Genomic DNA, 27,546 nt, shown 5'->3' on the forward strand with positions numbered 1-27,546 from the left:
GATAGACGGCAGGAATCACAAACATAATCACATATACAGTCTTGTTCAAAATAATAGCAGTACAATGTGACTAACCAGAATAATCAAGGTTTTTAGTATATTTTTTATTGCTACGTGGCAAACAAGTTACCAGTAGGTTCAGTAGATTGTCAGAAAACAAATGAGACCCAGCATTCATGATATGCACGCTCTTAAGGCTGTGCAATTGGGCAATTAGTTGAAAGGGGTGTGTTCAAAAAAATAGCAGTGTCTACCTTTGACTGTACAAACTCAAAACTATTTTGTACAAACATTTTTTTTTCTTCTGGGATTTAGCAATCCTGTGAATCACTAAACTAATATTTAGTTGTATGACCACAGTTTTTTAAAACTGCTTGACATCTGTGTGGCATGGAGTCAACCAACTTGTGGCACCTCTCAGCTGTTATTCCACTCCATGATTCTTTAACAACATTCCACAATTCATTCACATTTCTTGGTTTTGCTTCAGAAACAGCATTTTTGATATCACCCCACAAGTTCTCAATTGGATTAAGGTCTGGAGATTGGGCTGGCCACTCCATAACATTAATTTTGTTGGTTTGGAACCAAGACTTTGCCCGTTTACTAGTGTGTTTTGGGTCATTGTCTTGTTGAAACAACCGTTTCAAGGGCATGTCCTCTTCAGCATAGGGCAACATGACCTCTTCAAGTATTTTAACATATGCAAACTGATCCATGATCCCTGGTATGCGATAAATAGGCCCAACACCATAGTAGGAGAAACATGCCCATATCATGATGCCTGCACCTCCATGCTTCACTGTCTTCACTGTGTACTGTGGCTTGAATTCAGAGTTTGGGGGTAGTCTCACAAACTGCCTGTGGCCCTTGGACCCAAAAAGAACAATTTTACTCTCATCAGTCCACAAAATGTTCCTCCATTTCTCTTTAGGCCAGTTGGTGTGTTCTTTGGCAAATTGTAACCTCTTCTGCACATGCCTTTTTTTTAACAGAGGGACTTTGCGGGGGATTCTTGAAAATAGATTAGCTTCACACAGACGTCTTCTAACTGTCACAGTACTTACAGGTAACTCCAGACTGTCTTTGATCATCCTGGAGGTGATCATTGGCTGAGCCTTTGCCATTCTGGTTATTCTTCTATCCATTTTGATGGTTGTCTTCCGTTTTCTTCCACGTCTCTCTGGTTTTGCTCTCCATTTTAAGGCATTGGAGATCATTTTAGCTGAACAGCCTATCATTTTTTGCACCTCTTTATAGGTTTTCCCCTCTCTAATCAACTTTTTAATCAAAGTACGCTGTTCTTCTGAACAATGTCTTGAACGACCCATTTTCCTCAGCTTTCAAATGCATGTTCAACAAGTGTTGGCTTCATCCTTAAATAGGGGCCACCTGATTCACACCTGTTTCTTCACAAAATTGATGACCTCAGTGATTGAATGCCACACTGCTATTTTTTTGAACACACCCCTTTCAACTAATTCAACTAATTGCCCAATTGCACAGCCTTAAGAGCGTGCATATCATGAATGCTGGGTCTCATTTGTTTTCTGACAATCTACTGAACCTACTGGTAACTTGTTTGCCACGTAGCAATAAAAAATATACGAAAAACCTTGATTATTCTGGTTAGTCACATTGTACTGCTATTATTTTGAACAAGACTGTATATATATTTTTTTTAAATTCCGCAGCATTTCATTATGAGCCGTTTGTCTAACGCCCAACACCCACATATTTGTTTTCTGATTCCAAACCTTGATCTGATGATGATCTGCAAATGGATGGTTTATTTGAGCTGAAGCTCTGTAATATTGATGACAGAGTTGCAGAAGAATGAATAAAGCTTCAGTGTCAGTGATTGACGGTGACAGAAGAAATCAGGGACAGATTCCTGAGGTTCGTCATCTGACTTACACTTCCATATTGAGCTAATGAAGCGGCGGAGGCCATGAGAGCTGGAAATGACAAACAGGGCGAGAGCTTTGAGTCGCTCTGGGAATGAGATTACAGAAGATTGATCGACACACAGACTGTGGTTAAGAATGGAAATGCACTGCTAACCGGAATGAAATATCCTGAACCCCACCAGATCTGGACAGTCCCTCAGCTCATTTACTCGAGTCCTGTACTGAAGTTCACTGTTTGAGTCTCTGTGCTTTACTGGAGTATTATTCTTTCTGTAATCTTCTGACTTTAACTTCACTCCATCTGAAAGACAAATATCGTCCTCTTTACTCCACTACATTTCTATCAAGGTCCTCGAAGTGGAAAGTCGTTTCTGTCGCAGCTTTGAAAGTCAGTGATGATTTTTTTCTTCTTTAAAAGGTGTTTGGGTTTTTGCAGAAAGCCTTTCAGGAATCACTCTTGTAGAGTCTCGTGAAGTTCAATGATTTCACAGCATTTATTAAACACTGATTTATAGTTTAGAGCAAAATGGAAGAAGACGGATGTCCAAATGCTCATTTAGTGGAGGATTCACATAAACAAAGTTGATTCTGTCTTCAGTGAAGGTGAACAGTGTGAGAATATCAGATGTGTATCAGTGTATTGGATCCGTGCATTCGGCCTTAAAGTGACAGCAGCTTTGTAACTTTTCTACAAGTATTTAAATGAGTTTAAGTTAGTCGTCTGCTAGTGTGTCAGATGGAGCGTCACTGACTGGCTTAAACCATGATGGCATAATGTGCATTTATACAACTATAATACAATAATGCGGCGACATAAAGAAGGACATTTACTTTTGATACTTAAGGACTTTTGAAAACAAATACTTCTGTACTTTTACTCCAGTAAAAATCTGTTTTTACAACTTTCACTTGTAACGGAGTAATATTGGACCAGCAGTACTGTTACTTTCACTCCAGTAATGAAGTTGTGTATTTGTCCAGCTCTGCTTGAATCAGAAAGAGTCGAGGGGAACCGGAGCGGGATGGACAGAACAGGCTGTTATGAAGACAGCGATAGGCATTGTTTGGGATCTGTGGGAGTTTGAGCTTCATGTCTGACAGTGACTGTGAGCCTCAGAGTTTTACATCTGGAGATTCGAGCATCAGCATGTTGGCTTCTCGTGGTGTTTTCTCATCTTTTGCTGGTGTGTTTAAGTCTGTGAAGTCTCACTCTTTCACTCTTTAACCTTGAGTCTCGTGGGAATGCGTTTGCAAGCATGCACTGCAAAAAATGCTCTTCTTACTTAGTATTTTTGTCTTTTTTGAGTCAAAATATCAACAAGAAACAAGACAAAAATACTAAGAAGAGCATTTTTTGCAGTGTCTCATTGATTTGAGTCAAGTAATCGTGCACCATATTGATATATATATATATATTCCATTCTTTGTTATCAACAACATGAAACGCATTAAATATTACATTTAAATATTACATGTCAGGGTTTTCCAGACTAGGGTTCATGAGTTTAATGAAAAGCTATTAAGTAATTAAATCCTATATATATTTTTTAAACTAAAATAAACCATTTTAAATAAATTAAAAACAAACAAAACGTTTAGTTTGTCTGTATGTCATGTGACCATTAACCAACATCAGATAACTTACTAATATTTATTTTTATTATTAACATCATTTTATTATTGACCTACTTCAAGTAAAAATAGGTCAAATAAATTTCAGCTGACAGAAAAGTTGATTCCCTGCATTGCATGTAAATATGAAATGATGTGAATTTGAACATTTAAATGTGTTTTAAAGACAAGCTCCTAACAAAGACATTAATGCACCATTCAATAACTCACTGAAGCGATAACTCAAATAATACTTAAAGGCACTTAAGATCATTCTTAAAGATATGTAAAGATCTTTGGATTAAAACATCCAAAAGCCACTAGATCAGTGTTATATAGTGTGTTGACTTGTGTGCATTATTCCAAAATGTTTCCAAGAATGTTTAAATCCAGAGAACTCGGTGATTTTAACCAGGACAGGCTGTCAATAGTTTGAAAGAAAGTGAAAATCATGCATGAGTGAATAATAGGAAACAGACGCTTCCCTTAAACTCACCCGATGGACTGGATGTGCTGACAGTGAACAATAGGACACACACACACACACACACACACACACACACACACTCTAAAGCACTAAAACTCACTTCTGAAACACTGAAGATGTCACACATGTGACTCAAGATCACGACTGACTGTGGAGTTTCTCAAGCACTTCATAAATAGAGTCATATTTGTATTCAGCAATCATAATGCTAAACTCAAACCTCATCAAAATGACAAACCAGCGTTAAACAGAAGTGGCGCTGGTCTTTTCTTCCCTTTTGTGAGTTAATCGCCTCTCAATCAAGAACAAATGTGGGCGGGGCTTGATTGTGTCTGTGGGGAGCTGATTGGATGGCTGTGGTTTGCTATTGGCCGATCTCATGTGAGTGACAGGTGGCTCCGCCCCCGTCCTCAGAGAAGAGATGAAGTTATTCAGACTCAATAATGATGTGCACCGATAAATCATTTGTAATAATCACTAGGGATACCACAATTCTCAATATAATATTGAACCGTTCGGTACGGCATTCAGGGTTCAATAGGCGCTTGAGAATTGCCTTTTTGCGGTTTTGCATTTAATGAATTATTTCTATTTCCCTCCGTTTGAAATATTTCTCTCCGTTTATTTCGGCTGTTTGAGTCTACGAGCTGAGATGAGCAAATCATCATATGCACTGAAGTTAGGCGGTGTCAGAGAGTTATACTCACAACACTATAGTTATTAACAATCACCAAAGTTCATTATTTGCTGCGTTTTAACATTTCATTGGCTGCTTATGCACTGTTTTACATTCGCTGAGCGCACTAAAGCCTGTCACACACACATGCGATTACTGGACTAAGTCGTCTTACTGTGCTTATACTGTCACACACACACACAAGGTTAACATATATAAACACAGTCGGTTATGTCTAAAGTGAAAGTAAAGTCGTGTGTGTGTGTGTGTGTGTGTGTGTGTGTGTGTGTATGTGTGAGATGCGAGCAGGTCTTAATGTGACAGTAGCACAGTCTATAGTGAACACTTGTCCTTAAAGGGACAGTTCACCTCTAAAATTATGTTAATAAAACAACAAAAGACAAACAGAAAATCACTCACTGCTCTTGATAAAGTAATGATACACTAGCTTTTAATCAATGTATATTGTATAAGATATATAAGATATAAGATATTTAAGACTGTGTAGGTTTAATCTTTGCCTACATTTAATCATTCAATATTCATATATATTTATTTTATATTATACAATAACCTAGGAATGTGTGCAAGGGTTTTTTTCAAGTAAAGGTTTTTCAAGTCTTTTAAGTAATAAAGAAAGAGTATTACTAATAACTTTCTGTTTCTGTCGCCTAAGAATAGAATAAAAAAGAAGCAAAAAACGAACCGAAACGAAACCCGTGGTTAAAAACCGAAGTGTGTATTGAACCGTGGACTGTACTGTATTCCCTCTAATAATTACTGTAGTTTATTGAGGTCATGGGGACTTTAAATGATGCGTCCGTCAGAGAGCTGAGGGGTGAAAGGTCAGGTGAGGTCGATGAAGTGGATATTTTAGAGTTTGATGGACTTTATCCACAGGATTCCTCATTCAAAGCATTCTTTCCTCCAGCGTTTGACGGGTCATTCCTGATTTTCCGAGCAGGATGCCAGAGCCTGTGAACCAGCCATGAATTCTCCAGAAAAAAGCGTGTGTGTGTGTGGGAACCATGTGTGTGTGTTCATATAGAGAAACAACAGAGAACACGAGGCTATTTACGACATCCATCGGGATTCGAAATGTGTTGATCAAGAGTCCATATTTACTGTCATTATCAACACCACTGGCTGTGTCTCCATCCCAAGCTGCCCATTTTAATTTATGCGTACATAAATGGCATAAGATATTTGTGAATAAAGCAGTGTTTCCATCCCATGTGTTCAGGAGCACAAAAGCATCACTTCCTGCCGTAAAATACCAGAAATAAAACTAGAAGTGTCTCTTTTCCATCATAAATGAGATAAATGACTAACCCTAAACACTTCTGGAGGAATACACACACACACACACACACACACACACACTCAATCGTGTGAGTCGCTTCTGGAGGAATACACACACACACACACACACACACACACTCAATCGTGTGAGTCGCTTCTGGAGGAATACACACACACACACACACACACACACACTCAATTGTGTGAGTCGCTTCTGGAGGAATACACACACACACACACACACACACACTCAATCGTGTGAGTCGCTTCTGGAGGAATACACACACACACACACACACTCAATCGTGTGAGTCGCTTCTGGAGGAATACACACACACACACACACACACACACACACTCAATCGTGTGAGTCGCTTCTGGAGGAATACACACACACACACACTCAATCGTGTGAGTCGCTTCTGGAGGAATACACACACACACACACACACACACACACACACACTCAATCGTGTGAGTCGCTTCTGGAGGAATACACACACACACACACACACACACACACACACACACACACTCAATTGTGTGAGTCGCTTCTGGAGGAATACACACACACACACACACACTCAATTGTGTGAGTCGCTTCTGGAGGAATACACACACACACACACACACACACACACAATTGTGTGAGACGCTTCTGGAGGAATACACACACACACACAATCGTGTGAGACGCTTCTGGAGGAATACACACACACACACACAATTGTGTGAGACGCTTCTGGAGGAATACACACACACACACTCAATCCTGTGAGACGCTTCTGGAGGAATACACACACACACACACTCAATCCTGTGAGACGCTTCTGGAGCAATACACACACACACACAATCGTGTGAGACGCTTCTGGAGGAATACACACACACACACACAATTGTGTGAGACGCTTCTGGAGGAATACACACACACACAATCGTGTGAGACGCTTCTGGAGGAATACACACACACACACAATCGTGTGAGACGCTTCTGGAGGAATACACACACACACACAATCGTGTGAGACGCTTCTGGAGGAATACACACACACACACACAATTGTGTGAGACGCTTCTGGAGGAATACACACACACACAATCGTGTGAGACGCTTCTGGAGGAATACACACACACACACAATTGTGTGAGACGCTTCTGGAGGAATACACACACACACTCAATCCTGTGAGACGCTTCTGGAGGAATACACACACACACACACACTCAATCGTGTGAGATGCTTCTGGAGGAACACACACACACACACACTCAATTGTGTGAGACGCTTCTGGAGGAATACACACACACACACACACTCAATTGTGTGAGACGCTTCTGGAGGAATACACACACACACACACTCAATTGTGTGAGACGCTTCTGGAGGAATACACACACACACACACACTCAATTGTGTGAGACGCTTCTGGAGGAATACACACACACACACTCAATTGTGTGAGTCGCTTCTGGAGGAATACACACACACACACACACACACACACACACACACTCAATCGTGTGAGTCGCTTCTGGAGGAATACACACACACACACACACACACTCAATCGTGTGAGTCGCTTCTGGAGGAATACACACACACACACACACACACATACACTCAATCGTGTGCGTCGCTTCTGGAGGAATACACACACACACACACACACACTCAATCGTGTGAGTCGCTTCTGGAGGAATACACACACACACACACACACACACACACTCAATCGTGTGAGTCGCTTCTGGAGGAATACACACACACACACACACTCAATCGTGTGAGTCGCTTCTGGAGGAATACACACACACACACACACACACAATTGTGTGAGTCGCTTCTGGAGGAATACACACACACACACACACACACACACACACACACACTCAATTGTGTGAGTCGCTTCTGGAGGAATACACACACACACACACAATTGTGTGAGACGCTTCTGGAGGAATACACACACACACACAATCGTGTGAGACGCTTCTGGAGGAATACACACACACACACACAATTGTGTGAGACGCTTCTGGAGGAATACACACACACACACTCAATCCTGTGAGACGCTTCTGGAGGAATACACACACACACACACTCAATCCTGTGAGACGCTTCTGGAGCAATACACACACACACACACTCAATCCTGTGAGACGCTTCTGGAGCAATACACACACACACACACAATCGTGTGAGACGCTTCTGGAGGAATACACACACACACACACAATTGTGTGAGACGCTTCTGGAGGAATACACACACACACACAATCGTGTGAGACGCTTCTGGAGGAATACACACACACACACAATCGTGTGAGACGCTTCTGGAGGAATACACACACACACACAATCGTGTGAGACGCTTCTGGAGGAATACACACACACACACACAATTGTGTGAGACGCTTCTGGAGGAATACACACACACACAATCGTGTGAGACGCTTCTGGAGGAATACACACACACACACAATTGTGTGAGACGCTTCTGGAGGAATACACACACACACTCAATCCTGTGAGACGCTTCTGGAGGAATACACACACACACACTCAATCGTGTGAGATGCTTCTGGAGGAACACACACACACTCAATTGTGTGAGACGCTTCTGGAGGAATACACACACACACACACACTCAATTGTGTGAGACGCTTCTGGAGGAATACACACACACACACACTCAATTGTGTGAGACGCTTCTGGAGGAATACACACACACACACACACTCAATTGTGTGAGACGCTTCTGGAGGAATACACACACACACACACACACACACTCAATTGTGTGAGACGCTTCTGGAGGAATACACACACACACACACACTCAATTGTGTGAGACGCTTCTGGAGGAATACACACACACACTCAATTGTGTGAGACGCTTCTGGAGGAATACACACACACACTCAATTGTGTGAGACGCTTCTGGAGGAATACACACACACACACACATACACACACTCAATTGTGTGAGACGCTTCTGGAGGAATACACACTCACACACACACACACTCAATCGTGTGAGACGCTTCTGGAGGAACACACACACACACACACTCAATTGTGTGAGACGCTTCTGGAGGAATACACACACACACACACACTCAATTGTGTGAGACGCTTCTGGAGGAATACACACACACACACACACATACACACACTCAATTGTGTGAGACGCTTCTGGAGGAATACACACTCACACACACACACACTCAATCGTGTGAGACGCTTCTGGAGGAATACACACACACACACACACACACTCAATTGTGTGAGACGCTTCTGGAGGAACACACACACACACACACACACACACACTCAATTGTGTGAGACGCTTCTGGAGGAACACACACACACACTCAATTGTGTGAGACGCTTCTGGAGGAATACACACACACACACACACACACACACACTCAATCGTGTGAGACGCTTCTGGAGGAATACACACACACACACACTCAATTGTGTGAGACGCTTCTGGAGGAATACACACACACACACACACTCAATTCTGTGAGACGCTTCTGGAGGAACACACACACACACACACACACACTCAATTGTGTGAGACGCTTCTGGAGGAATACACACACACACACTCAATTGTGTGAGACGCTTCTGGAGGAATACACACACACACACACACTCAATTGTGTGAGACGCTTCTGGAGGAATACACACACACACACACTCAATTGTGTGAGACGCTTCTGGAGGAATACACACTCACACACACACACACACTCAATCGTGTGAGACGCTTCTGGAGGAATACACACACACACACTCAATTGTGTGAGACGCTTCTGGAGGAACACACACACACACACACACACACTCAATTGTGTGAGACGCTTCTGGAGGAACACACACACACACACACACACACACTCAATTGTGTGAGACGCTTCTGGAGGAACACACACACACACACTCAATTGTGTGAGACACTTCTGGAGGAATACACACACACACACACACACACACACACTCAATCGTGTGAGACGCTTCTGGAGGAATACACACACACACACACACACTCAATCGTGTGAGACGCTTCTGGAGGAATACACACACACACACACTCAATTGTGTGAGACGCTTCTGGAGGAATACACACACACACTCAATTGTGTGAGACGCTTCTGGAGGAATACACACACACACACACACACACACTCAATTGTGTGAGACGCTTCTGGAGGAATACACACACACACACACACACACTCAATTGTGTGAGACGCTTCTGGAGGAATACACACACACACACACTCAATTGTGTGAGACGCTTCTGGAGGAATACACACACACACACACACTCAATTGTGTGAGACGCTTCTGGAGGAATACACACACACACACACACACTCAATCGTGTGAGACGCTTCTGGAGGAATACACACACACTCACACACACTCAATCGTGTGAGACGCTTCTGGAGGAATACACACACACACACACACTCAATTGTGTGAGACGCTTCTGGAGGAATACACACACACACACACACACTCAATTGTGTGAGACGCTTCTGGAGGAATACACACACACACACACACACTCAATTGTGTGAGACGCTTCTGGAGGAATACACACACACACACACACACTCAATTGTGTGAGACGCTTCTGGAGGAATTAAACCAAATCATTCTGGTCACATGACTCCAGCCAAACCAACATTTGAGATGCTGCGACGCCATTGGTCCGCTGGTTAGTCCAGCTATCCAATCACAGCCTCTGCTGGGGGTATTCGATGCGCATCGAGGGATTTATTCAGTAAATGTGTTTCCGTCGTAGTTTCCGCGCATCTTCTTTTTGTTTCCACCCAGAGTTTTTGAATGCGATATCCCGAAATGTGCATCAGATGAGGCTGAAGTGAATGATCAGGGCTGCCGGCAGATCTCACCGGCCTCAGGGTTTATCAGCGCCACCATCTGGAGCTGTGCATTATTTAATCCGACATATGTCTGACCCATCATCCCCATATCAGTTCATTCCCCAGATCAGGAGTTTGGGCGAGCTAAAGCTTCTTTTGCTTTACAGGAAGCAAACACTTAATTTAATTTAATGCAGCCGCGTCCCATGAGCGCTAATGATCATTTATAATCAGGACAGTAAGAACTGAACGGTGTGTTTTCTGCCGGACTTGTGGCCATAAGGAATGTTAGTTTGTGTCCCGCCGGATCATTTTATCATCAGGAAACACCAGAGGAAAACCAGATTCAGTCTCAATATCTCTGACCTCAGGCGTCTGACATTTACACTTAGAGGTAGTGTGTGTGTGTGTGTGTGTGTGTGTGTGCGTGTGCGTGTGCGTGTGCGTGTGTGTGTGTGTGTGTGTGTGTGTGGTAATACCACACTAAAGATATGACCAGTTTTTAATAGCTGATTTCCTTAAATATAAAGGTGCTTTATTGGTAACTGTTCTTTCCCATACTGGAGTAAAAGTACAGAAGTATTTATTTTCAAAAGTACTTAAGTATCAAAAGTAAATGTCCTTCTTTATGTGGCCGCATTATTGTATTATAGTTGTATAAATGCACATTATGCCATCATGGTTTAAGCCAGTCAGTGACGCTCCATCTGACACACTAGCAGACGACTAACTTAAACTCATTTAAATACTTGTAGAAAAGTTACAAAGCTGCTGTCACTTTAAGGCCGAATGCACGGATCCAATACACTGATACACATCTGATATTCTCACACTGTTCACCTTCACTGAAGACAGAATCAACTTTGTTTATGTGAATACTCCACTAAATGAGCATTTGGACATCCGTCTTCTTCCGTCATTTTGCTCTAAACTATAAATCAGTGTTTAATAAATGCTGTGAAATCATTGAACTTCACGAGACTCTACAAGAGTGATTCCTGAAAGGCTTTCTGCAAAAACCCAAACACCTTTTAAAGAAGAAAAAAATCATCACTGACTTTCAGAGCGGCGACAGAAACGACTTTCCACTTCGAGGACCTTGATAGAAATGTAGTGGAGTAAAGAGGACGATATTTGTCTTTCAGATGGAGTGAAGTTAAAGTCAGAAGATTACAGAAAAAATAATACTCCAGTAAAGCACAGAGACTCAAACAGCGAACTTAAGTACAGGACTCGAGTAAATGAGCTGAGTGACTGTCCAGATCTGCTCCTGTTGATTCTCAACGTATAAGTGAACATAATGCGTGAAAATTGTAGTTCTTTGGGTGAACTGTAGTTTTTTTCGGACAAACAGTCATCTCGACCACGCTGACATCTGGCACTGAATCCTTCCCACACATTTTCAGCATTCCCAACGGGATGAGATTACGAGTGGGAAAACCTCTGACCTAAACTCTGAGAAACTGCTCAAGCACAACAGAGACGGAAACACACGAGCTGCTGATCAATGACTGTCAAATTACAGATACATTCAAGTCTCCCTCATTTATAAAGCACTTTCACAGTACAGATATTACAGAATGACTTACAGCTTGATAACTTGGTCCCCTTTGGTCAATTTAAGAGGTTAGTAAAGTACCGGGAAGCAATGGGCACCTGTCCCTGCTTCCCAAATTAGGATATGACAATGGGATTTTTTATATTTTTTATTATTATATTTTTTATTATGTCTTGTATGTTCATTGTATTTATTTAGTATTTCATGTGGGACTTTTATTGCGGCTTTCTTTGCCAGGGCTCCTTCGCAAAAAGAGACTTGTTCTCAAAGGATTTCCCCGTTTAAATAAGGGTTAGATAAATAAAAAAATAAAAATTGTTTCCAAGCAGCTTTACTGTTATAATAGGAGGTTAATGGAAGAGAGATTGTTTAGGCTGTACAATAAAACTAGAAAAAAAGTTATTGTCCAGCTAAAGTTTGTTTTTGTATTGATTCATTTCCATTGTCCATTATTTACTTTGGGGCAACTTAGTCGACAACATTTTCTGAATAATCTTATTTCTGATTGAAATCTTGTTTCTTTTTTCCGTCCCAAACAGAAATAAGATTATTTTTCTCACCCCATTGGCAGATCATTTTGCCTGTTTTAAGCAAAAACTCACTTTAGAATTTTTCCCCAGAAAACAAGCAAAATCTCTTCTTTCTTAGTATTTTTGTCTTGTTTCTAGTCTAAATATCTACAAATTCTCACATTAAGAAACATTTACTAGACAAGTACAAATTATTGTCTTGTTTTGGGAAAAAATAACTCAAAATGAAGAGAGTTTTTGCTTAAAATAAGATAAATAATCTGCCAATGGGGTGAGAAAAATAATCTTAATTCAAACAGAAAACAAGATTATTTTTCTCACCCCATTGGCAGATTATTTATCTTATTTTAAGCAAAAACTCTCTTCATTTTTTAAAATTTAGACAATTACTTTTGCTTGTCTAGTAAATACTTCTTGTTTTAAGAATTTTTAGATGTTTGGACTAGAAACAAGACAAAAATACTGAGTAAGAAAAGCATTTTTTGCAGTGTGTCTAAAGATATTCTGATATTATTTCTATTATTATTATTATTATTATTTATTAATGTTCTGAGATGATTTGTTGGTGTTGTGTTGTAGAGTTTGCCCTCGACGTCTCCTGTGGACGTGCCGCTGCCGCGGGACTGGAAATGCTACATGTCGCCTCAGGGCCGCCAATATTACGTCAACACAGTCAGCAACGGTGAGCAAATGCCCTCAAAACACTGCGCTAATGTTCCTCTTAAATGAACCGTATGTAAGAAATGTATTTCTATGAATCATAAAATGGCCCTGATATGTCTCTAAAACACAAGCCAGGCCCTTCATAGATATGACACATTTAAATTATGTTCACTTTACTTAAACATTTCTAATTTTGACACAACTTAATTCAACAGTATAAAGCTTTGAACCGTTATGAATCATGAATCGATTCACTGACTCATAACGGTTCAAATCATGAATCGATTCACTGACTCATAACGGTTCGAATCATGAATCGATTCACTGAGTCATAACGGTTTGAAGCTTTGTTCTGAAATCGGCCATCACTATATAAGTCTTTATTTAGTGTTTTTGCGCACTAACTCTATTCTGGCCTCTTCATCAATGATTGTAGAGCCGCTGTAGTGAGATGGGCTTTGTAACGACGTCTTTAGTGCCTTTATGGGTCTTGAGAGAGGAAATGACATTGGTGTCAATGAAGGCCTTTCTGAGCCATCGGATTTCAACACTAATATCTTCATCTGTGTGTGAAGATGAGCGGAGGTCTGACGGCTGGCCAACCACAAGAGGAATTAATCACACAATTTACATTTATGGCTGAACTAACACTTTAAGGGAACATTGTATGATTCTTCAAACAATATGGGAATGTTATTTTTGAATGTTCTCTAAAACAAGTAACATTTAAAAATTATTTTCACCTAAAACGAATGATGTATGAATAATGTTTTTATGCTGAACATAACTTTGAGAGAACCTTCAGAACGTTTCCTGTTCACTGGAATGCAAACTTTAGCTTTCGGCAATCCCACAGTTTCCTAGAATGTGCAATATTTTCTCTTTGCTTCCAGACGTTGATGTCGTCATGTGAGTCTGAGATTTAACAAAAGCTTTTGTGTTGTTGTGACTGTGTGAGGATAGTGGAGCAAGAGCTGGTACAGGCTGGTCCGGATCTCTCCTCGTCTCTTCTCATGTGTCCAAACAATCAGCATTATGCTGATCACTGATCAGTTCTACCTGAAAGGAGGCGAGAAAAACAGTTTTTACAGTTTTTATACAATGAGTATCAAATAGATAAAATAAGTTATTTGGCCATAGTCTGAATCCGGAGAGTAGCGGATGCTTGCAGTTACTGCTTACAGACTAACTAACTCAACCAGGCCCCGCCCCTTTATTCTGCATATGAATTATTATAATGAGGAATATTGTGATGTGTTGAGAGAAGAACTGTAACTTCACACACTAAAGACAGATCAACATGGAAATGCATAACATTCACTGAATTTGGGACAATATTTGTCTTCACACATTTTCTAGAACTTTACCGTTAAACTGACCCACACCACCACACCTGTCCCTAACTCTACCCTTAAACTGACCCACACCACCACACCTGACCCTAACTCTACCCTTAAACTGACCCACACCACCACACCTGACCCTAACTCTACCCTTAAACTGACCCACACCACCACACCTGTCCTTAACTCTACCCTTAAACTGACCCAAACCACCACACCTGACCCTAACTCTACCCTTAAACTGACCCACACCACCACACCTGTCCCTAACCCTACCCTTAAACTGACCCACACCACCACACCTGTCCCTAACTCTACCCTTAAACTGACCCACACCACCACACCTGTCCCTAACTCTACCCTTAAACTGACCCACACCACCACACCTGTCCCTAACTCTACCCTTAAACTGACCCACACCACCACACCTGACCCTAACTCTACCCTTAAACTGACCCACACCACCACACCTGACCCTAACTCTACCCTTAAACTGACCCACACCACCACACCTGTCCTTAACTCTACCCTTAAACTGACCCAAACCACCACACCTGACCCTAACTCTACCCTTAAACTGACCCACACCACCACACCTGTCCCTAACCCTACCCTTAAACTGACCCACACCACCACACCTGACCCTAACTCTACCCTTAAACTGACCCACACCACCACACCTGACCCTAACTCTACCCTTAAACTGACCCACACCACCACACCTGACCCTAACTCTACCCTTAAACTGACCCACACCACCACACCTGACCCTAACTCTACCCTTAAACTGACCCACACCACCACACCTGACCCTAACTCTACCCTTAAACTGACCCACACCACCACACCTGACCCTAACTCTACCCTTAAACTGACCCACACCACCACACCTGTCCCTAACTCTACCCTTAAACTGACCCACACCACCACACCTGTCCCTAACTCTACCCTTAAACTGACCCACACCACCACACCTGCCCCTAACTCTACCCTTAAACTGACCCACACCACCACACCTGCCCCTAACTCTACCCTTAAACTGACCCACACCACCACACCTGACCCTAACTCTACCCTTAAACTGACCCACACCACCACACCTGACCCTAACTCTACCCTTAAACTGACCCACACCACCACACCTGTCCCTAACTCTACCCTTAAACTGACCCACACCACCACACCTGTCCCTAACTCTACCCTTAAACTGACCCACACCACCACACCTGACCCTAACTCTACCCTTAAACTGACCCACACCACCACACCTGTCCCTAACTCTACCCTTAAACTGACCCACACCACCACACCTGACCCTAACTCTACGCTTAAACTGACCCACACCACCACACCTGTCCCTAACTCTACCCTTAAACTGACCCACACCACCACACCTGACCCTAACTCTACCCTTAAACCGACCCACACCATCACACCTGTCCCTAACTCTACCCTTAAACCGACCCACACCACCACACCTGACCCTAACTCTACCCTTAAACCGACCCACATCACCACACCTGTCCCTAACTCTACCCTTAAACTGACCCACACCACCACACCTGACCCTAACTCTACCCTTAAACTGACCCACACCACCACACCTGACCCTAACTCTACCCTTAAACTAACCCACACCACCACACCTGACCCTAACTCTACCCTTAAACTGACCCACACCACCACACCTGACCCTAACTCTACCCTTAAACTGACCCACACCACCACACCTGCCCCTAACTCTACCCTTAAACTGACCCACTCCACCACACCTGACCCTAACTCTACCCTTAAACTGACCCACACCACCACACCTGACCCTAACTCTACCCTTAAACTGACCCACACCACCACACCTGACCCTAACTCTACCCTTAAACTAACCCACACCACCACACCTGACCCTAACTCTACCCTTAAACTGACCCACACCACCACACCTGACCCTAACTCTACCCTTAAACTGACCCACACCACCACACCTGCCCCTAACTCTACCCTTAAACTGACCCACTCCACCACACCTGACCCTAACTCTACCCTTAAACTGACCCACACCACCACACCTGTCCCTAACTCTACCCTTAAACTGACCCACACCACCACACCTGACCCTAACTCTACCCTTAAACTGACCCACACCACCACACCTGACCCTAACTCCACCCTTAAACTGACCCTCACCACCACACCTGTCCCTAACTCTACCCTTAAACTGACCCACATCACCACACCTGTCCCTAACTCTACCCTTAAACTGACCCACACCACCACACCTGTCCCTAACTCTACCCTTAAACTGACCCACACCACCACACCTGACCCTAACTCTACCCTTAAACTGACCCACACCACCACACCTGTCCCTAACTCTACCCTTAAACTGACCCTCACCACCACACCTGACCCTAACTCTACCCTTAAACTGACCCACACCACCACACCTGTCCCTAACTCTACCCTTAAACTGACCCACACCACCACACCTGACCCTAACTCTACCCTTAAACTGACCCACATCACCACACCTGACCCTAACTCTACCCTTAAACTGACCCACACCACCACACCTGACCCTAACTCTATCCTTAAACTGACCCACACCACCACACCTGTCCCTAACTCTACCCTTAAACTGACCCACACCACCACACCTGACCCTAACTCTACCCTTAAACTGACCCACACCACCACACCTGACCCTAACTCTACCCTTAAACTGACCCACACCACCACACCTGACCCTAACTCTACCCTTAAACTGACCCACACCACCACACCTGACCCTAACTCTAAACCTCAATATCAGCAAAAGTGTATTGCATTACAATATAAACACAATAAATACATTGTTCTTATCTTTAATGTAAGTATATAGTAGTTAAGACCAACTAATGTAAACTGGGGCCGTAGTTGTTTTATTACCATCAATCAGAGTGGAAGAGAAGTTACCACTACAGGCTACTAAAAGATTTATATTTAGGTGCTTGACATTTAATAATGAACACATTCATCTGAGCACCCACATGATGGATTCTCTGACTTATGGTTTCCATTACTGCACTTGCATTTCCACAGTTGCCTCTGACACCCAGACGCGTTTCCTTTGCTCTGAAGACACGAGTTGTGAAAGAAAAAACAGAAATCAATCTTCAAACCGACCAAATACAGTAATCCTACACAGTCTGTGAGTAACAGAGACTGGAATGCACCGGCCGTTTCGTCTTGCTATCCAAATCCAGTCTAGCCAGATTAATGATTTCTAGGACATTATTAACTAATCTTGGTTAGTTACTCATTCAGCCACAAAATGCAGTTACACTTCACGGGATTCATTTCTGCTCCGGGGCTCAGTTTGATTTGGAGTTTGTGTTGTTGTGTTGAAGAAGTTCATGCCGGTTAAACAGAGGGCTGTTGTGTTTTGTGTGATCACCATGGTAATGTGTGTGTGTGTGTGTGTGTGTGTGTGTTTGTGTGTGTGTGTGTGGTTGCCTTCCTCTTCACAGCTGTAGTTGTTTGGTTTAGTGGAGTGGTTTTCTGCTGGGGAACACATGATGAATAAATAAACTAGTAGTTTCAGATCAACCTCAGGTAGCGCTTGGGCTCTTCAGGAAACCTCTGAAATACATCTGAAGGATTTACTTTTAAACAGTTTTTTACTTTAATAGTAAATTTCACATGTGTGACCCTGGAGCTCATAACCAGTCTTGATCTCACGGGTATATCTGTGGCAGTATCTAACAATAATATGGGTAAAATTATCCATTTTTCTTTTATGCCAAAAATCATTAGGATATTAAGATCATGTTCCATGAAGATATTTTGTTAATTTCCTATAGTATATATAATATTAGTAGTAGTGAAATTAATTGCTAAGGACTTTAAAGGCGATTTTCTCATTATTTTTGCACCCTCAGGTTCCAGATTTTCAAATAGCTTTATCTCAGCCAAATACAAACCACACATCAATGGAAAGATTATTAATTAAGCCTTTTTTATGTAGAATTGTCCATTTAAAAAAATTGACCCTTATGAGTGGTTTTGTGAGTAGACACGTGTGTAAACGTGAAAGTAGACAAATCGAATTTTCTTGAAAAACACTCGCAAATCCTTTTCTTTCATACTACAGGGGCTGTTGAATGCTTGAATCTGATTGGTTGACGAAGTATACTTACTTTATGGGTCAGCGTCATCAGACGAGTATGCACTTTATATGCTTAAGTTGCACATATTGTTTTTGCAGTATTTACATTATACTTTGCAAGAGTGTGCGTTTGACTGTGTGCATATGGAAGTATATCTTTGGCTTAAGGTGTGCAGTTATCTTCAGGCAAAAGCGTGGCTAGAGTAGTTCCAGGCATGTTTTGAGCCGCATTACAGTTCCTTATCACTTATCGCCAAATTATTTCAGTTATTTCAAAGGACTTTATAGCCGACAACCGTTAAAGAATCAAACCCACAATGACACCGACCAAGCAAATGCATATAGTAAACAATAGGATAAAAATGACTAATTATTTCCATGTTTTTGCCACAAAATTAAGTTTTATTATGTATGGTAAGCACATCTCTCTCTCTCTCTCTCTCTCTCTCTCTCTCTCTCTCTCTCTCTCTCTCTCTCTCTCTCTCTCTCTCTCTCTCTCTCTCTCTCTCTCTCTCTCTCTCTCTCTCTCTCTCTCTCTCTCTCTCTCTCTCTCTCTCACACACACACACACAGTACAAATACACACCCGCACAGAAACATGTTGTTAGCGTTTACTCTGATAAATTACATCTTAAAAGCCACATGAGTTTTCTCACTAGCGATGTAATAACGACGCTGTTTTTGAAGCAGATAAACTTACAGTTTCGCTATTAGTACTCTGCTCCTGGGTTCAGTTTGATTTGTAGTTTGTGTTGAAGTTCAAGCCAATTAAACAGAGGGTTGTTGAGTTGTGGTTGTGTAATCACCATGGTGACATGGATATGTGTGTGTGTGTGTGTGTGTGTGTGTGTGTGTGTGCGTGCGTGCGTGCGTGCGTACTTGAGTTTATATTATACAATGTAATAATAATCTGAGATCAGCATCCAGCGGTCCCCACTATGTAAATGGATTTATAAACATACTAAATTATGTTTTTTTGAAAATGTAAAAATGCAGCATCTTTCCTGTGATGGGTAGCTTTAGAATGTAAAGTTTGTACAGTGAAAAATGCATTACGCCTATGGAAAGTCCCCACAATTCACAAAAACACAATGTGTGTGTGTGTGGTTGCCTTCCTCCTCACAGCTGTAGTGGTCTGGTTTATTGGAGGGGTTTTCTGGGAAACACATGATGAATAAATAAACTACTAGTTTCAGATCAACCCCAGGAAACCCTCTGAAATACATTTGAAGGAATTACTTTGAAACTATTTTTCCAAACTGCACAAATATTTACAAAGAAATTGAATGAAATGTAAAAGTAGACATACTCTTGTAAGACACACTCATACTATGGGCTGTTGAATATGGAAGCCCGTTTTCGCCACCAAATAAAATAAAAAAAAGGGTAAATGTGACTTTTTATCTCAGTTCTGACTTTTTTTCTCACAATTGCGTGAAAGTCACAATTATGCGGAAAAAAAATCAGAATTGTGACTTTATAACTCACATTTTTTTATTTAGTGGCGGAAACGGGCTTCCATAGTTGAATGCTTGAATCTGATTGGTTGACGACAGTGTGTGCAGTTATTTTTATGGTAACACACGGCCAAAATGTAGTTCCAGGCAGGTTTGACTGCATTACAGTTCCATATCCCTCCGCCAAATGATTTCAGTTCCATTTCAGCATTACCACCTCGTGTGTGCATTATTGTCTAATAATTTGATGGCCCGTCATCAATTATTCCTTGGTTATTAACATATTTAAATCTCATTTTCTCAGCGTATGTTTGCTCATAGTTGGATTGAACAGCAGTAGCTGTGAGCAGTGCAGATGGTGCTGGTAAATTAAAGATGAAGAACAGAGACGGGGTATTATCCGTCGCTCTGCGATCAGAGGAGTGTGAGATCCGTCACTGCTCATACGGTCAATGTGAAGCCTTGTCCGGCCGGTCCAAGCACTCAGGCCTCGTTTTAACTTAATAATTAGACTAATCAACTTCTCAGATGCTTGTTGCTGAGGAACTGGCTTTTCAGGTGTTTGTCAGGCTGTTTATGAACTTTCTTCTCAATTGTATTACATATACATATTAAAGGGTTAGTTCAGCCAAAAATGAAATGTCTGTCATTAACTCCTCTCCCTAATGTCGCTCCACACCCGTAAGACCTCCGTTCATCTTCACACACAGTTTAAGATATTTTATATTTAGTCTGAGAGCGTATGCAAGTGTATGCACACTATACTGTCCATGTCCAGAAAGGGAATAAAAACATCATCACAGTAGTCCATATGAGACATCAGTGGGTTAATTAGAGTCTCTTGAAGCATCCAAAATACATTTGGGTCCAAAAATAACAAAAACTACGACTTTATTCAGCATTGGCTTCTCTTCCGCGTTTGTGTTCAATCCTCAAATAAAGATTCAAACGGTTATGAGTCAGTGAATTGATTCATGATTCGGATCGTGTGTCAAACTGCTGAAATCACGAGACTTTGATGTTGGCTTGAGAAAGCATGACCAGAATGGTTGAAAACCTGAAGCTTGAAAAAAAGTTTTAAAAGCCAAACAATCAGACAGATAGGTTGCTAGGGTGTTTCCATTAGGTTCCTATACGGTTGGATGGCAGTTGCTAGCATGTTTATATATGGGCTAGGATATTCTGGGTGGCCGTTAGAAGGTTGATAGGATGTTTCTATTCAGTTTTAAGGGTATTTGGGGTGGTTGCTAGGAAGTTGCTATGTGGTAGCTAAGGTATTTGGGGATGTTGCTAAGCGGTTGGGTATTCTGCGTGGTTGCTAGGGTGTTGTTATGTATGCAGTTGGGTATTCTGGGTTATTGCTAGGATGTTGCTAGGCTGTTGATTATTCTGGGTGGTTGCCTGGGTGTTGCAATGCGATTGGGTATTCTGGGTGGTTGCTAGGGTGTTGTTATGCGGCAGCTAGGCTATTTTGGCTGATTGCTAGGATGTTTATAAATGGTTGCTAGGATATTATGGGTGGTTGCTAGGATGTTGCTATGCAGTTGGGTATTATGTGTTGTTGCAATGGTGTTACTATGCAGTTGGTTATTCTGCTAGGATGTTGCTATGTGGTAGCTAAGGTATTTTGGGATGTTGTTGTGCAGTTGGGCATTCTGTGAGATTTTTAGGGTGTTCTGAGTGGTTGCTAGAATGCTGCTATCCAGTAGGGTATTCTGGGTGGTTGCTTGGGTGTTTTATGTGATTGGTGATTTTGGGTGTTTGTTAGGATGTTTATATATGGGCTACGATATTCTGGGTGGTTGCTAGGATGTTGCTATGTATGCAGTAGGGTATTTTCGGTTGTTTCTAGGATGTTGCTATGTAGTTGATTATTCTGAGTGGTTGTTAGAATGTTTTTATATGGGCTATGATATTATGGGTGGTTGCTAGGATGTTGCTATGTATGCAGTTGGGTATTTTGGGTTGTTGCTAGGATGTTGCTATGTAGTTGATTATTCTGGGTGGTTGTTAGGTTGTTTATATATAGGCTAGGATATTATGGGTGGTTGCTAGGATGTTGCTATGTATGCAGTTGGGTATTTTGGGTTGTTGCTAGGATGTTGCTATGCCGTTGATTATTCTGGGTGGTTGCTAGGATGTTGCTATGCAGTAGGGTATTCTAGGGGGTTGCTAGGATATTTTTTATGAGTAGAGTTGCTATGGTGTTCTGAATGGTTGCTAATGCTATGCAGTTGCTAGGGTGTTCTGGTGGTTGCTAACGTGTTGCTATGTGGTTACTAGAGTGTTCTGTTAACAATAATAATATATTAGATATTTCTATAATATATAAAATACAGTAACAACGACAGTAAGTGATGCTTGATTTGATTCAGTGGAAATTAAATTATGCCCTAAAACCAAAGAGGACACAAGAAAGGCATTTATACTTGCTGAAAACCGGCTGGTTTGGACTGAACGGTGTGATACAGCCGCTGCGAGAGCATTGTGCATTAAGTTATCAGCACTGTTATGTGTATTGAGCATTACCTGCCATACAGAAGAAGCACATGATGGAAATAATGGGAAATGCTTTGATTCTGCTCTTGTTTTTCAGAGACAACATGGGAGAGGCCATCCAGCACCCCAGGGACGCCGAGGACACCCGTCAAACACAAGAACTCTCCTGCAGGTATCGCTTTAAGAACATTATTAAAGACCAGATAACTTTGAACAAACATTCTACTAAAGCTCTGAGAACGTTCCCAGTTGGGCTTTTAGTCAGTCAGCAAAGAAAGTGCACTTAAGTCTCTGGGGGTTAGTTGGACAGATGGACATAAATCAGTTTCACATGCTGAGATTGTGACTCAAGATGTTGCGAGACAAAGAGTGTGATTCAACTTGTTCAATATTGTTATTAAATCTTCAAAACAGATCAGGAGAAAGGCGTGTGAGATACACACTCATCTAAGCTTCATAGCCTCAATCTGTTGAACTGAGTCAAGTTCATGATTGGCCTTTGAGCTCAGGCATACACTGTAAAAATAAATCAGATCTCCAGTTGAAAATGTTCAAGTGACTGATCACATCTACATTTTTCAGTCGGCCAAATTATATTTCTGGGAATTAAATTAAATCAATTCACAGAATTTCAATTCGGCCAACTGAAAAATTTAGATCTGATCAGTCACTTGAACATTTTCAATTGGAGATCTGATTTTTTTTACATTGTACAAACGCCACTCCTAGTTAAGGTCAACCGCTTCACTGAAGACAGATCTTACAACATGCCCTCCAACTAATACGCCTATGTAGTTAGTTTGTCACTTCCTTGAAATACGACTTATAGGAGCGTTTACTAAAGTTGTGCCCCTATCGACAATATTTTAACTCATGAAATACGACCCATAGGAGCGTTTACTAAAGTTGTGCTCCTATCGACAATATTTTAACTCATGAAATACGACCCATTGGAGCGTTTACTAAAGTTGTGCTCCTATCGACAATATTTTAACTCATGAAATACAACCCATAGGAGCGTTTACTAAAGTTGTGCTCCTATCGACAATATTTTAACTCATGAAATACGACCCATAGGAGCGTTTTCTAAAGTTGTGCTCCTATCGACAATATTTTAACTCATGAAATACGACCCATAGGAGCGTTTACTTAAGTTGTGCCCCTATCGACAATATTTTAACTCATGAAATACGACCCATAGGAGCGTTTACTAAAGTTGTGTCCCTATCGACAATATTTTAACTCATGAAATACGACCCATAGGAGCGTTTACTAAAGATGTGCCCCTATCGACAATATTTTAACTCATGAAATACGACCCATTGGAGCGTTTACTAAAGTTGTGCCCCTATCGACAATATTTTAACTCTTGAAATACGACCCATAGGAGCGTTTACTAAAGTTGTGCTCCTATCGACAATATTTTAACTCTTGAAATACGACCCATAGGAGCGTTTACTAAAGTTGTGCCCCTATCGACAATATTTTAACTCTTGAAATACGACCCATAGGAGCGTTTACTAAAGATGTGCTCCTATCGACAATATTTTAACTCACGAAATACGACCCATAGGAGCGTTTACTAAAGTTGTGCCCCTATCGACAATATTTTAACTCATGAAATACGACCCATTGGAGCGTTTACTAAAGTTGTGCTCCTATCGACAATATTTTAACTCTTGAAATACGACCCATAGGAGCGTTTACTAAAGTTGTGCCCCTATCGACAATATTTTAACTCTTGAAATACGACCCATAGGAGCGTTTACTAAAGTTGTGCCCCTATCGACAATATTTTAACTCATGAAATACTACCCATAGGAGCGTTTACTAAAGATGTGCTCCTATCGACAATATTTTAACTCATGAAATACGACCCATAGGAGCGTTTACTAAAGTTGTGCCCCTATCGACAATATTTTAACTCATGAAATACGACCCATAGGAGCGTTTACTAAAGTTGTGCCCCTATCGACAATATTTTAACTCATGAAATACGACCCATAGGAGCGTTTACTAAAGTTGTGCTCCTATCGACAATATTTTAACTCTTGAAATACTACCCATAGGAGCGTTTACTAAAGATGTGCTCCTATCGACAATATTTTAACTCATGAAATACGACCCATAGGAGCGTTTACTAAAGTTGTGCCCCTATCGACAATATTTTAACTCATGAAATGCGACCCATAGGAGCGTTTACTAAAGTTGTGCCCCTGTCGACAATATTTTAACTCATGAAATGCGACCCATAGGAGCGTTTACTAAAGTTGTGCCCCTATCGACAATATTTTAACTCATGAAATGCGACCCATAGGAGCGTTTACTAAAGTTGTGCCCCTATCGACAATATTTTAACTCATGAAATGCGACCCATAGGAGCGTTTACTAAAGTTGTGCTCCTATCGACAATATTTGAACTCATGAAATACGACCCATAGGAGCGTTTACTAAAGTTGTGCTCCTATCGACAATATTTTAACTCATGAAATGCGACCCATAGGAGCGTTTACTAAAGTTGTGCCCCTATCGACAATATTTTAACTCATGAAATGCGACCCATAGGAGCGTTTACTAAAGTTGTGCCCCTATCGACAATATTTTAACTCATGAAATGCGACCCATAGGAGCGTTTACTAAAGTTGTGCCCCTATCGACAATATTTTAACTCATGAAATGCGACCCATAGGAGCGTTTACTAAAGTTGTGCCCCTATCGACAATATTTTAACTCATGAAATGCGACCCATAGGAGCGTTTACTAAAGTTGTGCTCCTATCGACAATATTTTAACTCATGAAATGCGACCCATAGGAGCGTTTACTAAAGTTGTGCCCCTATCGACAATATTTTAACTCATGAAATGTGACCCATAGGAGCGTTTACTAAAGTTGTGCCCCTATCGACAATATTTTAACTCATGAAATGCGACCCATAGGAGCGTTTACTAAAGTTGTGCTCCTATCGACAATATTTTAACTCATGAAATACGACCCATCGGAGCGTTTACTAAAGTTGTGCTCCTATCGACAATATTTTAACTCATGAAATGCGACCCATAGGAGCGTTTACTAAAGTTGTGCCCCTATCGACAATATTTTAACTCATGAAATGCGACCCATAGGAGCGTTTACTAAAGTTGTGCTCCTATCGACAATATTTTAACTCATGAAATACGACCCATCGGAGCGTTTACTAAAGTTGTGCTCCTATCGACAATATTTTAACTCATGAAATGCGACCCATAGGAGCGTTTACTAAAGTTGTGCCCCTATCGACAATATTTTAACTCATGAAATGCGACCCATAGGAGCGTTTACTAAAGTTGTGCCCCTATCGACAATATTTTAACTCTTGAAATACGACCCATAGGAGCGTTTACTAAAGTTGTGCTCCTATCGACAATATTTTAACTCATGAAATGCGACCCAAAGGAGCGTTTACTAAAGTTGTGCTCCTATCGACAATATTTTAACTCATGAAATGCGACCCAAAGGAGCGTTTACTAAAGTTGTGCTCCTATCGACAATATTTTAACTCTTGAAATGCGACCCAAAGGAGCGTTTACTAAAGTTGTGCTCCTATCGACAATATGTTAACTCTTGAAATACGACCCAAAGGAGCGTTTACTAAAGTTGTGCTCCTATCGACAATATTTTAACTCTTGAAATGCGACCCAAAGGAGCGTTTACTAAAGTTGTGCTCCTATCGACAATATTTTAACTCTTGAAATACGACCCAAAGGAGCGTTTACTAAAGTTGTGCTCCTATCGACAATATTTTAACTCATGAAATACGACCCATTGGAGCGTTTACTAAAGTTGTGCTCCTATCGACAATATTTTAACTCTTGAAATACGACCCAAAGGAGCGTTTACTAAAGTTGTGCTCCTATCGACAATATTTTAACTCATGAAATACGACCCATTGGAGCGTTTACTAAAGTTGTGCTCCTATCGACAATATGTTAACTCTTGAAATACGACCCAAAGGAGCGTTTACTAAAGTTGTGCTCCTATCGACAATATGTTAACTCTTGAAATACGACCCATAGGAGTGTTTACTAAAGTTGTGCCCCTATCGACAATATTTTAACTCATGAAATACGACCCATAGGAGCGTTTACTAAAGTTGCGCTCCTATCAACAATATTTTAACTCATGAAATACGACCCATTGGAGCGTTTACTAAAGTTGTGCTCCTATCGACAATATTTTAACTCTTGAAATGCGACCCAAAGGAGCGTTTACTAAAGTTGTGCTCCTATCGACAATATGTTAACTCTTGAAATACGACCCATAGGAGCGTTTACTAAAGTTGTGCTCCTATCGACAATATGTTAACTCTTGAAATACGACCCATAGGAGCGTTTACTAAAGTTGTGCTCCTATCGACAATATTTTAACTCTTGAAATACGACCCATAGGAGCGTTTACTAAAGTTGTGCTCCTATCGAC

The 27,546-nt window shown here is 41.3% G+C and overlaps 1 protein-coding gene across 1 annotated transcript in view; it reads left to right on the plus strand.

Moving 5' to 3' along the window:
- Positions 1-27,546, plus strand: part of LOC137056140 (growth arrest-specific protein 7) — a 98,121-nt gene that overhangs the window by 3,177 nt on the left and 67,398 nt on the right. Inside the window, exons 2-3 of the mRNA XM_067430125.1 lie at positions 13,564-13,666; positions 23,188-23,262. Of these exons, the coding sequence (XP_067286226.1) occupies positions 13,564-13,666; positions 23,188-23,262 (178 nt within the window). The remainder of the gene's footprint in view (positions 1-13,563; positions 13,667-23,187; positions 23,263-27,546) is intronic.

The sequence above is a fragment of the Pseudorasbora parva genome, chromosome 21 (genome assembly GCF_024679245.1).
Source record: "Pseudorasbora parva isolate DD20220531a chromosome 21, ASM2467924v1, whole genome shotgun sequence".
In the NCBI taxonomy this organism is placed as follows: Eukaryota; Metazoa; Chordata; class Actinopteri; order Cypriniformes; family Gobionidae; genus Pseudorasbora; species Pseudorasbora parva.